The following is a 12,714-nucleotide window of genomic DNA, read 5'->3' as shown; positions in this document are numbered from 1 at the left end:
TATGGATTTGAAATCAGAAAAAAAAACCCCTTGATATCAAGAAACAATTTCACATCAAGAATGCATCCCAGCTGAGGCAGGCGGATGAAACAGAACCAGTACCTTTAGCGGAAGCAGGGGGATCACAGGTGGGCGCAGAGTCCTGTGGATCCAGGGTTGGTGGGAAATGGCAGGGTGTTGAAACATGCAGGGTCTGCAGTCCACATGGGGCTGACGCTAGAGGCAGACACAATCTTGGCAAGCAGGGAAGGCGGCGGGCTTGAGAAAGAAGTTCTTGCTGTTCGCTTATAAAAAGCCACGCCCCCAAGGAGGCGTCACTAGGCGACTACATGATTGACAGGTTTGACTCCACCCCTGCCTCCACAAAAGTACCAAGTTAGTATAAGATCTAACCATTACACATGGACTACAGTTTTCCTTTGTAGTCTTTATGAACATAAATATCCATTTACATATACTAAATAAAATATTTTATACTGATTTGGGAAAATCACCAGTAAGAAAATAAATCCTTTTATCTGTAAAATGGGATTGGGAATAGGTGTTTTAGAATTGAAAAACACTGTAGAACTATCTGGTGGCAAACACCTTTATTTTATAAATGAGAACATTTGAGACCCAAGCAGGTTAAGTAATTTGCTCACCAGCATCCCACGTTCTTAGTGGCAGAGTTGGACTAAAATCCAACTCCCAGGACACTGCTCTCCACTGCTGTACAAAATACACATTTCTTATTCACACAATTGATATGAGGATTAGGGACCACATCTGTGAAAAATAGACTTAGCCTTTGGAAAGAAGGATGCTGGATAGCTTTATGAAAGCTTTATGGAAACTAATCTCATTTTAGCCTTTTCTGTACAATTGTTAGTTTTGTTCAGTTTTATGTTACTTGCCTTAGGATCCTTCTTGGCTGAGGACTAGATAATATACAATGCTTGATTTAAAATCCATATTAAGGGTCCAGATTGTGCTGGAATATGAATGATGTTCAGCTGGGTTTGAGCCAGGAGCACTTGCAGAGTGCCCACCAGAATGAGGATTGTTGATGTCCAGGCAAGAATTTTCTATCCCTGGTTTGCAGATTGGGAACAAGACAGGTTTTTTCCAAAGAAAAGAAGGGGGCATAAATTATATTTCTGCCCTGCTCAGTAATACTTTCAAAGTTTGTTATAATATGTCTTTAACAACCCATGAATTTTCTCTCCTGCTGAGCCACCGTATCCTGACTATTTTCAGCATCGTTAGGGACCCATTATATTAATCCACCATACCTTCAAATCTCTAACAGGCGCACATAAGTGATCACTTTGAATATTTATTTTGAAGCAAGGTATAGAATTGTTCTCTTTGTCGTCTTGCAAAGGGAGGAAATTGTAACTTGCTCACCTTGGTTACTTCAATTGTTGTAGTTTGATTCTTTCAATTACAAAGTGCCTTGATATAATGGACAAAGGATATTGTTTAATTTTTGTAGTCCTTGAAGTAATTTGTGTAGGTTCATATTTGCACGATAGATACAACTTGAGACCAAAAGGCTAAAGTGCTGCGTCTGCATATGTTTTAGGTGCGGTTGTATGCAAGACCCGACGCCATCAGAAGAGGATCCGGGCACTACGCCCTCCATATAACAAAGAGACTAATTGAGTTTTATGAAGACTACTTTAAAGTGCCCTATTCTTTGCCAAAACTCGGTAAGAATTTTCTTGTTTATTTTTTCAGAAGGGCTCCTTGAAGGTGGAGTTTATTGGTTAAGATGCTTAGGACGCATGAACAGTCTAAGGGTTATATTTTTAGAGGCTATGATTTCACAAGAGGTAAAATAAAGTTTGGTGCTTCTGGATTCTTGCCACAAAGTATGTGTATAATTATTTAAGAACTGATGTAGGTTTAGCATTTTAAAAGATAGCCAAAATAATTCTACTTTGTTAAAAACATGCATAAAAGGTTCTTGGCAGTGTCACATTTCATGTTCTTAACTACCGTGTACAGTAGGCACTGCTACACGATTATTTTTTATATTAAGGAAATTGAGACCATGAAGTTTCCTATTCCTGCAGACAGCCATTAAATGAAGGAGCTGGGATGTCAAACACATTCTCTGTGATTCCCCAAAGTCTTCACTGTGACACTATGAGGAGGTGCCCATTGATTAGTGCTTGTTTCCTAACTCTCACATGCCGGGCTACAGTGTGTAAGCTGCCCCTCGGTTTTTTTCATTCAGCCACATGTTGGATGCCGAGTTATAGTAAGTTAAATAAAGAGAAGAGAGAAAGGAATTGCACTGGTCATGGGATTGTGTTCTCGAGTGTTCTTATGTTTCTTCCATGCACGAAAGTAGTATACTCAACACTGTTGGTTGAATGAATAAATTAATTACTTTTATTACTTTAACTTCAATGAGGCTGCTTTGGCAACGTCATTCTATGACTTTCCAGAAAGGTAGAATGCATACCCATTTTGAATGCTGAAGGTATTTTTTCTTCTGAGAAAATCTGTTTTGAAATCTCACATCACAACACTCCTTTGTTCACCCCTCCCCACCGCTACACGTTTTTCCTTCCCAAGGGGATTTTTGATCAGGATCCACATCAAAAGTATTGCTCATTGGCAAGAACAAAGTGCTTTCATGATCACAGTGCTAGCGTTTCAACCACAGGTTCTTGTCCCCAGAGAATAGGCCTGTTTCATTAAAGTACCTGCCTGCTGTGTAGCTTTACTGGTCATACAATGAGCTGTTTAGAAAATAGACAGAATAGTTGACACTCTTACCACTAGGTGTAGCATGTGATGGAAAAGAATGAGATTGTACATATTTGAATTCATTTTAAAACATAAATAACTTCAAATCCATAGGCAACGTGATTTTTTGTTTTCTGTTTTGTTTGCGTTTTTGTTTTATCCTCTCTCTCAAGTCCTCAGTTAGCCCCGGTTACACTGACATCTCCCTGGTGGGAACCCAAGGCAGGGAGGTGTACCTGACCTTATTTGCGCGGGAGGTGACACCATGCTCTGTACTCGGTCAAACAAACTGGAGCTTCCCAGCTTGACCCTAATGTCCCATTCACGAGTGCTTGTTGCAAGTTCAGCAGAGAATAAAATGTGGATCATTCTTTGTCTCTTTCAGGCCGGTAATTAGCAGAGGAACTCAATTTAAAACTTCAGGGGTCCCATGTAACTGTCAGCTTGCAGCAGGGAGCATTTCTGCTCCTCTGCTTCACTCCCAGCCGAACCATGTACGCTTTCTCTGTAGAAATGGACGCTGTTCACTGTGATGGTGACTCGCTAACATACTTTAGGGTGTATGGCATGGAATGATTTGACTTTACCCCGGCATAGTCAGTGTTATCTTGGGAAGATATCACAGCCCATGTGCTTTGTAAAATTTCTCTCAGTTTCTATGCATTCTATAGATATTTTCATATGTCTGTTAATGACATTATAAGTACATTTTCTATATAAAATCCTACATAAAGTTTGGTAAAAGCAGAAGTAGTTTGACAAGGTCTTAGCTTTTGTTATACATTGTGAATTGTATTTTCAAAAAAGGAATATTTTGGAATCAACTCGGTTTTTATGAATGACCCAGGCAGACTCGTTTTGGGTATTCGCTGTGGCTGTCTTACTATAGAGTCTATTTCACCCATCCTCTCTTCCCTTACCTATCTTCCCTTCCTGCCCTCTCTTCGACCTTTCCTCCTCCTCTCATTTCCTCTGCAGGTGTTCGTTGGGTCACTCACCTGTTGTAGACACTTAACTTTCTGATAGCCATAGAGTTGTGGATAAAAAATACAAAACTTCATTCTATACTAATATTTAAAACCTATTAATTTGAGGCAAGTTAAATCATTAAGTAAAATATATAGCCTATCAGCTAAGATTAAAAGACAAAACAAAAACAACTCAATGCCATAAGATTGATGCAGACTCACAGCGACCTTGTAGGATAGGGTAGAATGCCCCTGTGGGTTTCCCAGACTGGAGCTCCTTACAGGAATGGAAAACCTCATCTTTTTCCCATGGAGTGGCTGGTGATTTTGAACTGCTGACCTTGGGGTTAGCAAAGGCAGAAAGGATGAATAGAAAGTGTGTGTGTGTGGCACTGTAGATGAAGCTCATATTTTTACTTGTTTTACTTTTTTCTTTTTGTAAATTGATTTTGTTGTGAATTGGGTGACGGTTTACAGAGCAGATCATCAGTTTTTTTCAACAATTAAACACATTTTGTTTCATCTCATGTACCATCACATATGTACTTCCTTTCTGTTACCCGTTCCCATCCATGCTTCTTTTCGAATGCTCTGAAATTTGTCCTTGGGGAAATGCTGCCCTTTGGGTCTTAATTGGTTGATTATACTCAGGTGTGCCTACCACACTAGCGCTGTTATCCCTCTTTGAGACCTGTCTGATGTGTGACTGAAACGTGAACTACAAGGGTGAGTCCAGTTACAGACCTGAGGAGTGACTAAGGATCATAGACTTCAGGGTGCCACCAGTCTCTCTCCAGCCTGTGAGCCCGGTCTCTTTTGTGATTCTGGAATCTGTACTGTATTCTCCTCTGCTCTACCCGAGCCTTCTGTGTAAGCCTTTCCATAGCAGGTGGAAGTGGTAGCCAGGCGCCACCTAGTGCTTTGTGTTTCATGGATGTGAAGGCTGATGTGTGCATGCCCCATACAACTATTAGACTAATTGTTTCCATGAGAGTTTCTATTTTTATCAGTCTTCTCTCCTCCCAGTGGGGGAGCAAAGGAGACCAGTAATTGTACCCTAGATGGCCACATGAGTTTTTCAGGCCTCAATCTCTACTCACCAAAGTAGGCCTTAGAACATCGCCTTCATGAATTACCTATGTCACCCTAACCATTGCTAATAAGTGTTTGGTTATGTCTAATAAGGTGTTGAGGTTTTTAAATGGGAAATCACAGAAGACACCATTGGGAAAATGGTTTTTGAGCAAAGGACTTAGGGTAGTAGAAAAATTAGCCCAATACATGGAAGAAATGATGGACACAAAGAGATGAACAGAAAATTTCAAAGGACAGCTTGAGAAGACAAAATAAATTATTATGATTAAATGTGCAAAGACTTAGAGTTAGAACACCAAAAAGAAAGAACATAGTTGGCATATCTTTAACTGAAATAACTCATTATTAAAAAAGTCAAGCCTTCAGTTTCAATCTTGAAAGATTCTATCTGCAAAATATTGAATGATGGAGAAAGCATTGAAAGAAGGAATACACAGTCATTGAACCACACTAATCAACATTTGTCCATTTCAAGATGTAGCATGTGACTAAGAACTAATGACACTGAAGGAATAGATCCAAGCTGTCCTGAAAGTATTAGCCAAAAACAAGGTTTCAGGAATCGATAGAATATCAATTGAAATGTTTCAACAAAGTGATGAACCACTGGTAGCACTCCTCTAGAAATTTGGAAGATGGCTGCTTTGTCAACTGACTGGAAGAAATCCATATTTATAATCATTCCAAATAAATGTGACTCAACAGAATAAGAAAATTATCCTTGATATCAGATGCAAGCAATATTTTGCTGAAGTAGTAAACAACAGTTGCAGTAGTTCATTGATTTGGAGCTGCCAGAGGTTCAGGCCAGATTCAATAGAGGATATTGAACAAAAGATATCATTGCTGAAATCAGATGGATTTGGCTTAACACAGAGAAGACCAGCTGTTGTGCAGCGTGTTTCATTCACTATGTGAAGGGATTCCACTGTATGAATCACTGCAAACTATGGATTACCTTGAGAAGAACAGGAACTACCTATTATGCTCATGTGAAACCTGTACATGGATCCAGAGGACATTGTGTGCACAGAGCAAGGGACTACTACTTGGTTTAAAATTCAGTAAAAGCGTGTGTCAGAATTGAATCCTCTTGTCCTACTTACTCAATTTGTTTGCACAGCAAATCATCAGAGAAACGGGATTATGTGAAGAACTCAGCATCAGGATTGGGAGGCAGGCTTATTAACAACCTTCAATATACAGATGACACACCTTGCTGGCTGAAAGACAGGAGGACTTAAAGCTCTAGTTGTTAAAAATCAAGGATTTCAGCCTCAGTATGGATTACAACTCAATGTAAAGAAAACCAAGATTCTCAAAACTGGACTAATAGGCAACATCAGGAAAAACAGAAAGATTGTAGTTGGCAAGCATTTCGTCTTGCTGGGATTCATCATCAACACTCATGGAAACAGCACTCAAGAAATGTAAATCTGTTGCATAAAATTTCTTTCAAGTATTGGAAAGTAAGAAGGTCACTTTGAGGACTGAGGTACAGCGGACAGAAACCATGGTATTTCAGTGACTTTTTGTGCGTGTGAAAGTTGGATATTGGATAAGGAAGCAGAAGAAGATTCTCTGCATTTGAGCTACGGTGTTGGCAAAGAAGAATGAAAGTCCCACGGACTGCCAAAAGAGCAAACTGGTCTATCTTGGTGAAGGACGGCCAGACGCTCTTTAGAGGAAAGATGGTAAGACCTTGTCTCACATACTTGGAACTTATTATCAGCAGAGACCGGTCCCTGGAGAAGTCCATCATGCTTGGTAAAGTGGAGCAGCAATGTAAAGAAGGAAGGCCCTCAATGAGAGAGAGGGATTGGCAGTGACTGCAACAGTGAGCTCAAAGTGAAGGACAGGCGTGACGCTGGGATGGAGACGAGTGCTTTGTTCCGATGTGCATAGGGTTACTGTGCAGCACCGACTTGATGACAACATTCAAGCGGGTATCCAAAAATAACCCAGGTTTTTTTTTTCTAAGCTATGCATTTAAATTTTTTTACAAAACAACCTTTTAACCTTCAAAGTATTATCCATTATACTTAATACATTAGTCAAATCTGTGATTCCATTCTTGGAAACATTTTCAAACTCATCTGTTTGGATGGCTGAGAGCACCTCCCTCGTTATTTTATTCTACTGGTCAACAAAGTGAATCACGGCCCATTCCTATGTCATCCTCGCCATCATTTATTATTTTTGAGCCCGTTGTTACAGACACTATGTCAGTCCATGATGTTGGGGGGGTCTTCCTCCTTTTCTTTGACCCTCTATTAAACATAATTTCCTTTGGCATGGGTTAATCTCTCCTGGTAGCATGTCCAAAGTACATGAGATGAAGTCTTGCCTCACACACTTCTGAGCAGCATTCTAGCTGTATTCTATTTTTTTAAAAATTGGTAGCTCTTATAGATATTATAAAAATTTATATTTCAATTAGATCAAGCATATTTGTACAGTTGCTGCCACCATCATTTTCAAAACATGTTCTCCGTGAACTTGTTGATATCAGATCCCCTTTATCCCCTCCTTAGCCCTCCCTACCCCCCAGGAAACCTTATTATATATTATTATTATTAAATTGCCATATCTTACACCATCAAATGTTTCTGCTTACTACAGTTTTGTTATTTGATCCCCCAAATGGGACACAGTCATCATTGCTGTCCATCTCTTAGAAGAGAACTTTGTTTGTTCTTCTGGCAGCTCATGGTACTTTCCATATTGTTTGCCAGCACCATTGTTCAATTGCATCGATTCTTCTGTGGCTTTATTCACTATCCAACTTTCATGTGTATTTGAGGTGACCCATGGCTTGGATAAGACATGCTATATAGTATTGGTTCTTAATCATGGGTAAATTTGTTGCCCCATCCAAAAACCAAAACATTCGGAGGTTTTGGGGACATTTGCAATGGTCCCAAATGCGGAGAGATGATATTGACATTTAGAAGCCAGAGGTGCTGCTAAACATTTTACATCGTGAGGCCAACTGTTCATCTGAAAATGTCAGCAGTGGTTCACATAAAAGAACTTTGTTGTAGGTGGAAAGGGCAGAGGCATGAAAAGCAGTTAAAATTCAGGCCCAAAATGATGGCCACTTAGTGTAGGCTGTTAACAGTGGCATAGACAGGAGTAGAACAATTCTGGTTGGTAGCAGAACCATTTGGAATTTGTTGACGAAGATGTATGAGGTGTGAAAGAGAGAGAAATCAAGGCACCAACTCTAAGGTTTTGAGGAAAGAACCATAAATATATCAATAAACTCACTGACCCTGAGTCAATTCCAATTCAGTGACTCTGTAGGATAGAGTGTAACTGTCCCTTTGGGTGTCTGAGGCTGTAAACCTTTGTGGGAGCAGAAAACGTCATCCTTTCTCCTCAGTGTGGGTGATGGATTAGAACTGCTGATTTTGTGGTTAGCTCCACAAGCAAGTCACTTTGGCACCAGGGCTGAAGAATGAGAAGGGTGGAATTTCCATTTGCTGAGACAAAAGATCGTCTGTCCAAGAAGGAGATCACTTAGAGACTGACATATCTATTAAACATTTAGGTAGACATTTTATATCTGCTAGAAATTTAAACAGATGTTGGATTTGAAACTGGAGTTGACTGAGTGGTTTGGCTTGAGATATACATTTGTCAGTATCTAATGAAATGTGAAGCTTCGTGCACTCACCCTGGTGGTGAAAGAAGGTAGAAAAGAGAATGGGACAAGGCAGCACTGACAGAGATCAGTCATCTGAGGCTATCATCTACATGCCCTTGAGTGGATTCCAGCAACTGCAAAGCTGCTAATAGAGGTGCTGAGGAAACCAGGAATAGACAATGTCTAGAGAGTATCTCAAATAGGAGCAGACAATTCTGACACGTCATGTTACAGGCGGACTGACTGAGAATTAACTTTAGCAACGTTAAGGTAATTACTGACTGTGTTACAGATAAAGAAGCAAAACTAGGGACACTTATAAAGAGATAAATTGATATCAAGACAATGCCTCATACAATTGTAGACATGGGTAAGTTCAGTCTAGCTCAAGTGCATGGATCAGATGTTAAGCTGGGGGCTTCTCCTGACTTGCCTAACTATAGTGACTGATTACACAGAAAGAAAGAAGACAGAAAGGTCAATGACTACAGAGGAGGATGAGTTTGAGGTCCGAGGTCAGGCTTGTGGCTGCAGAGTTCATAAAATCCATGCACAGAAGGCCAAATGGCAAACTATTGGTGACGTCGAGGGTCATTAATGTAGATAGTGGGTCTTTGGTTGAAGTCCAAAGAACCCCAGGGGTTGATGAGCCAGATGTAGGATCCCCACCATCAAAAAGCGAGGCAGTTTCCCACAGCCTCAACTGACCAGTACATGAGTAGTAGGACACATTCCCCAAAGAAACCTCCTTCCCATTGCATGAGGGCTGTGACCTAAGTCAGGAGGTTGCATCCCGCCTTTATGTTCTCACCTGTGCTTGTCTACTCACAAGCAGACCCCAAGATGGGAATTGTTGTGCTGTGTTAGATCACATCGTGGAGGATTACTGGGAACGTATTGAGAATCCTGACCCAGCCAAGATGAGGCGCGACTTACCTGTCACAGTGACTTTGACAAGTTGCAGGGGATGTTGGCAACAAATACCTGATAGATGTGTTGAAGAGACAATGGATGTGGGGCATGGCTATAGACAATGGGTTTCTAGGAATTCCCAGTGATTTTCTAAGAGGAGGAGGGGAAGAAAGGCTTATGTTCTGATAACACTTATCTCTGGTGGACAAAGGCTGCTTCTGCAGAGCTGAGAGCTGAGAGCTGCCTTAACTTGCTTTCCCCAACCAAATCCCAGAGGAATAAGGAGCTTGCTACTTTCCATTAGAAAGTCAAATTTTAGACCAATTGAGCCAATAATAAACTACTAGTTGACCTGATTTTACTTAAGCTATGGAGGCGAAATGTGCATGTAAGGGTATTATATGACCAATGACCTTAAAATAAAAATTTCTATTAATAAATATTAAAATTTTAAAAATCTTAAAAGTAATTTTTATTTCTCGATTATAAACTCTGCAATGCCTTCTCTCCTCTCTTTTCCTTCTTTCCCAAGTTCTTTTTCAATTGTAGTACTGAGCAGTCTGTTTTTCTATTGTGGTCTCATCTGTTAACATACCCCCAAGGGTTTGAATTTTCTCCTCATGCGGTTTATCCAGGAGAGACCCCAGAGGAGAATTATGTAATTGGTGTTCACCATGTGAGGATTTGGTTTTAAATCTCTAAATTTGATAATTAACCTATCTGTAGGTAATCTATTTATATGAGATTGGCAGATCTTTTCTATTTCTAGCTGTTCAATTATAATTAAAAGTGTATCATCTACTTGATACAATACAGCAAGCTATCTTATTTATATTTTATCTTCATGAGAACCCTCAGAGGCATGGAGTGCTTCTTAAAAGGATGTGTTGTAGAAATTTGAAGAATGAAATTGTCCTCTTTCCTCCTATCCCAAAGACATACTAAAAATAACAACAACAAATACTTATATCACTTTTACTATATATGAGTCACTCCTTAGGACATGGAAGATTTTGACCCATTTAGTGTTTTACTATGGCCTTAGGAGATAGTCCCTCTTATATTCTCATTTTCCAGATGAAGAAAACTAGGCATTTGGTGATGAAGTAAAGTACTCAGATTACACACTTGGATCTGGAATTTCAAACTCCATGATCTGTTCTCAGGAATAATACAAGACTTTTTCCTTTGTTGTTATTGTTGTTTTAGTTCCTTAAAGGCAATACATGTTCTTTATAGAAAAACTGGAAACTTAACTAGCTAAAAGTACACATATGATAGCTCCTAATTTTATCTCCGAAGATATATTTGAGTATTTCAAGTGTGATTTCTTCATGGACATTTCATAATTAATTCAGTGATAGATAAAGTGAGTCAGAATTTTATTGGAATATTTTGTTATTCACCCTGTTTAAATTTCAATTAATTATAGACTGATAGTTTTCAGTTTCCTTTTGGTACTGCTCAAAATCTGTATATCAAGAAGTTCTCTAAAGCGTATGCTCGATTACTTCTTTTCAACACTTTATGCTTTTATGAAGATCCATTACCCACCTGGCACAGAGGTGCCATCTTAGAGGAGGAACTGGTATTTTGTAACAAGAATATCTGCCTTCAGGGAGATTGTGGTTTTGATGAGGAAGCAATGAGATATTTATAGGAATGTGTGAATTAGAGACTTACACAATATGGGATGTAATTAAGTACCAACGTGTACGGTACAAATGTACGGTACAATTACCTGCTAGCCAGGCTATGAACAGTGACTCATTGTACTATATATCCAGAACATGAAATACCTATTAAAAGCAGCCTTCATTTTACTTAAGTCCAGAAAAAGAGAGGGGAATTGAATGAGAAGAAGAGATAGAAGTAGATGGGAGATCAGTTTTCATGTTGTGTACTAGGGAAAGCTCATAGATTTCACTTTATACATTTGGTTTTATATAGTATGTTGATCGATTTACTTTCCTATAATAGACAAATTATGAGATATAGTACCTTTTGAATTTTTGTAAATGAGAGAGGTTAGCTTGTGTAGTTTCTCAAGTTGTCACAGATGTATCTATGTCTTCATGCTGACAGCACTGATGACAACGACAGTCCTTCTCCTTGAAGGTGGGCACGCTTACTGTCTCTCATCCGGTAGCGTGGTTACAGTTCCATACTTACTCTGTGATTGGGTCTTCTCCCTGTATCAGTGGCTGTATTGTTGTTTTTAATTGGAGGTAATAGATTTATAATACTTGATTATGCATATTATAGTGATTATTTGTGATCCTTTCAGTGTGTTTTTTCTTCCTCTGTATATATTTTTTCTGCTTTTGCTTAGTTATTGGAATGTACAAATACTGAATACCATTTACCATATATACTTGTGTATAAGCCGAGTTTTTCAGCACATTAAAAAAAATAATTTTATTGGGGCTCATATAACTCTTATCACAATCCATACATACATCAATTGTGCAAAGCACACTTATACATTCGTTGCCCTCATCATTCTCAAAATTCGCTTTCCATTTGGGTTCCTGGAATCAGCAACTCATTTTCCTTTTTTCCCTCCCAATCCCTCCCTGCCCCCCTCTCCCTCATGAACCCTTAATAATTTATAAATTATTATTTTATCCTATCTTACACTGCCCAGTGTCTCCCTTCACCCACTCTTCTGTTGCCCATCCCCCAGGGAGGAAGTTATATGTAGATCCTTGTGATCGGTTCCCCGTTTTTAACCCCCATCCCTCCTGGTATGGCCACTCTCACCAATGGTCCTGAGGGGTTCATCTGTCCTGGATTCCCTGTGTTTCCAGATCCCATCTGTACCACTGTGCATCCTCTGGTCTAACCAGGTCTGCAAGGTAGAATTTGGCTCATGATAGTTGGGAAGAGGGAGCATTTAAGAACTAGAGGAAAGTTTCATTATTGCTACAGTGAACACTGAGTGACTCATCTCCTCCCCACTACCCCTCTGCAAGGGATGTCCAGTTGTCCTCAGATGGGCATTGGGTCCCCGTCACATGCTCATCTCCTTCACAATGATATGATTTTTTCCCCACCTGTCTTTGTTGCTTGAAACCTGGTCCCCTCGGCCCTTCATGATCACACATGTTGGTGTGCTGCTTCCATGTGGGCTTTGTTGCTTCTGGGCTAGATGGCCGCTAGTTTACTTTCAAGTCTTTAAGACCCCAGACACTATATCTCTCGATAGCCGGACACCATCAGCCTTCTTCACCACACTTGCTTATGCACACATTCATCTTCAGCGTTTATGTGGGGAAGGTGATCACACAATGATGGTTTTTGTTCTTTGGTGTCTGCTACCTGATCCCTTCAATACCTCGTGTTCAC

The 12,714-nt window shown here is 39.7% G+C and overlaps 1 protein-coding gene across 8 annotated transcripts in view; it reads left to right on the top strand.

Annotated features, from left to right (window-relative positions):
• LOC142436717 (thyrotropin-releasing hormone-degrading ectoenzyme-like) overlaps positions 1-12,714 on the top strand; it is a 425,143-nt gene that overhangs the window by 131,994 nt on the left and 280,435 nt on the right. For all 8 annotated transcript variants that reach the window (XM_075540200.1, XM_075540194.1, XM_075540196.1 and 5 more), the window contains exon 2: positions 1,568-1,694. In XM_075540200.1, coding sequence (XP_075396315.1) covers positions 1,568-1,631 — 64 coding nt within the window. In that variant the 3' untranslated portion in view covers positions 1,632-1,694. The remainder of the gene's footprint in view (positions 1-1,567; positions 1,695-12,714) is intronic.

This window comes from Tenrec ecaudatus, unplaced genomic scaffold (assembly GCF_050624435.1).
Source record: "Tenrec ecaudatus isolate mTenEca1 unplaced genomic scaffold, mTenEca1.hap1 Scaffold_548, whole genome shotgun sequence".
NCBI lineage: Eukaryota > Metazoa > Chordata > Mammalia > Afrosoricida > Tenrecidae > Tenrec > Tenrec ecaudatus.
Note: the sequence above shows the minus strand (reverse complement) of the source record. Positions and strands in the feature narration are given on the sequence as shown.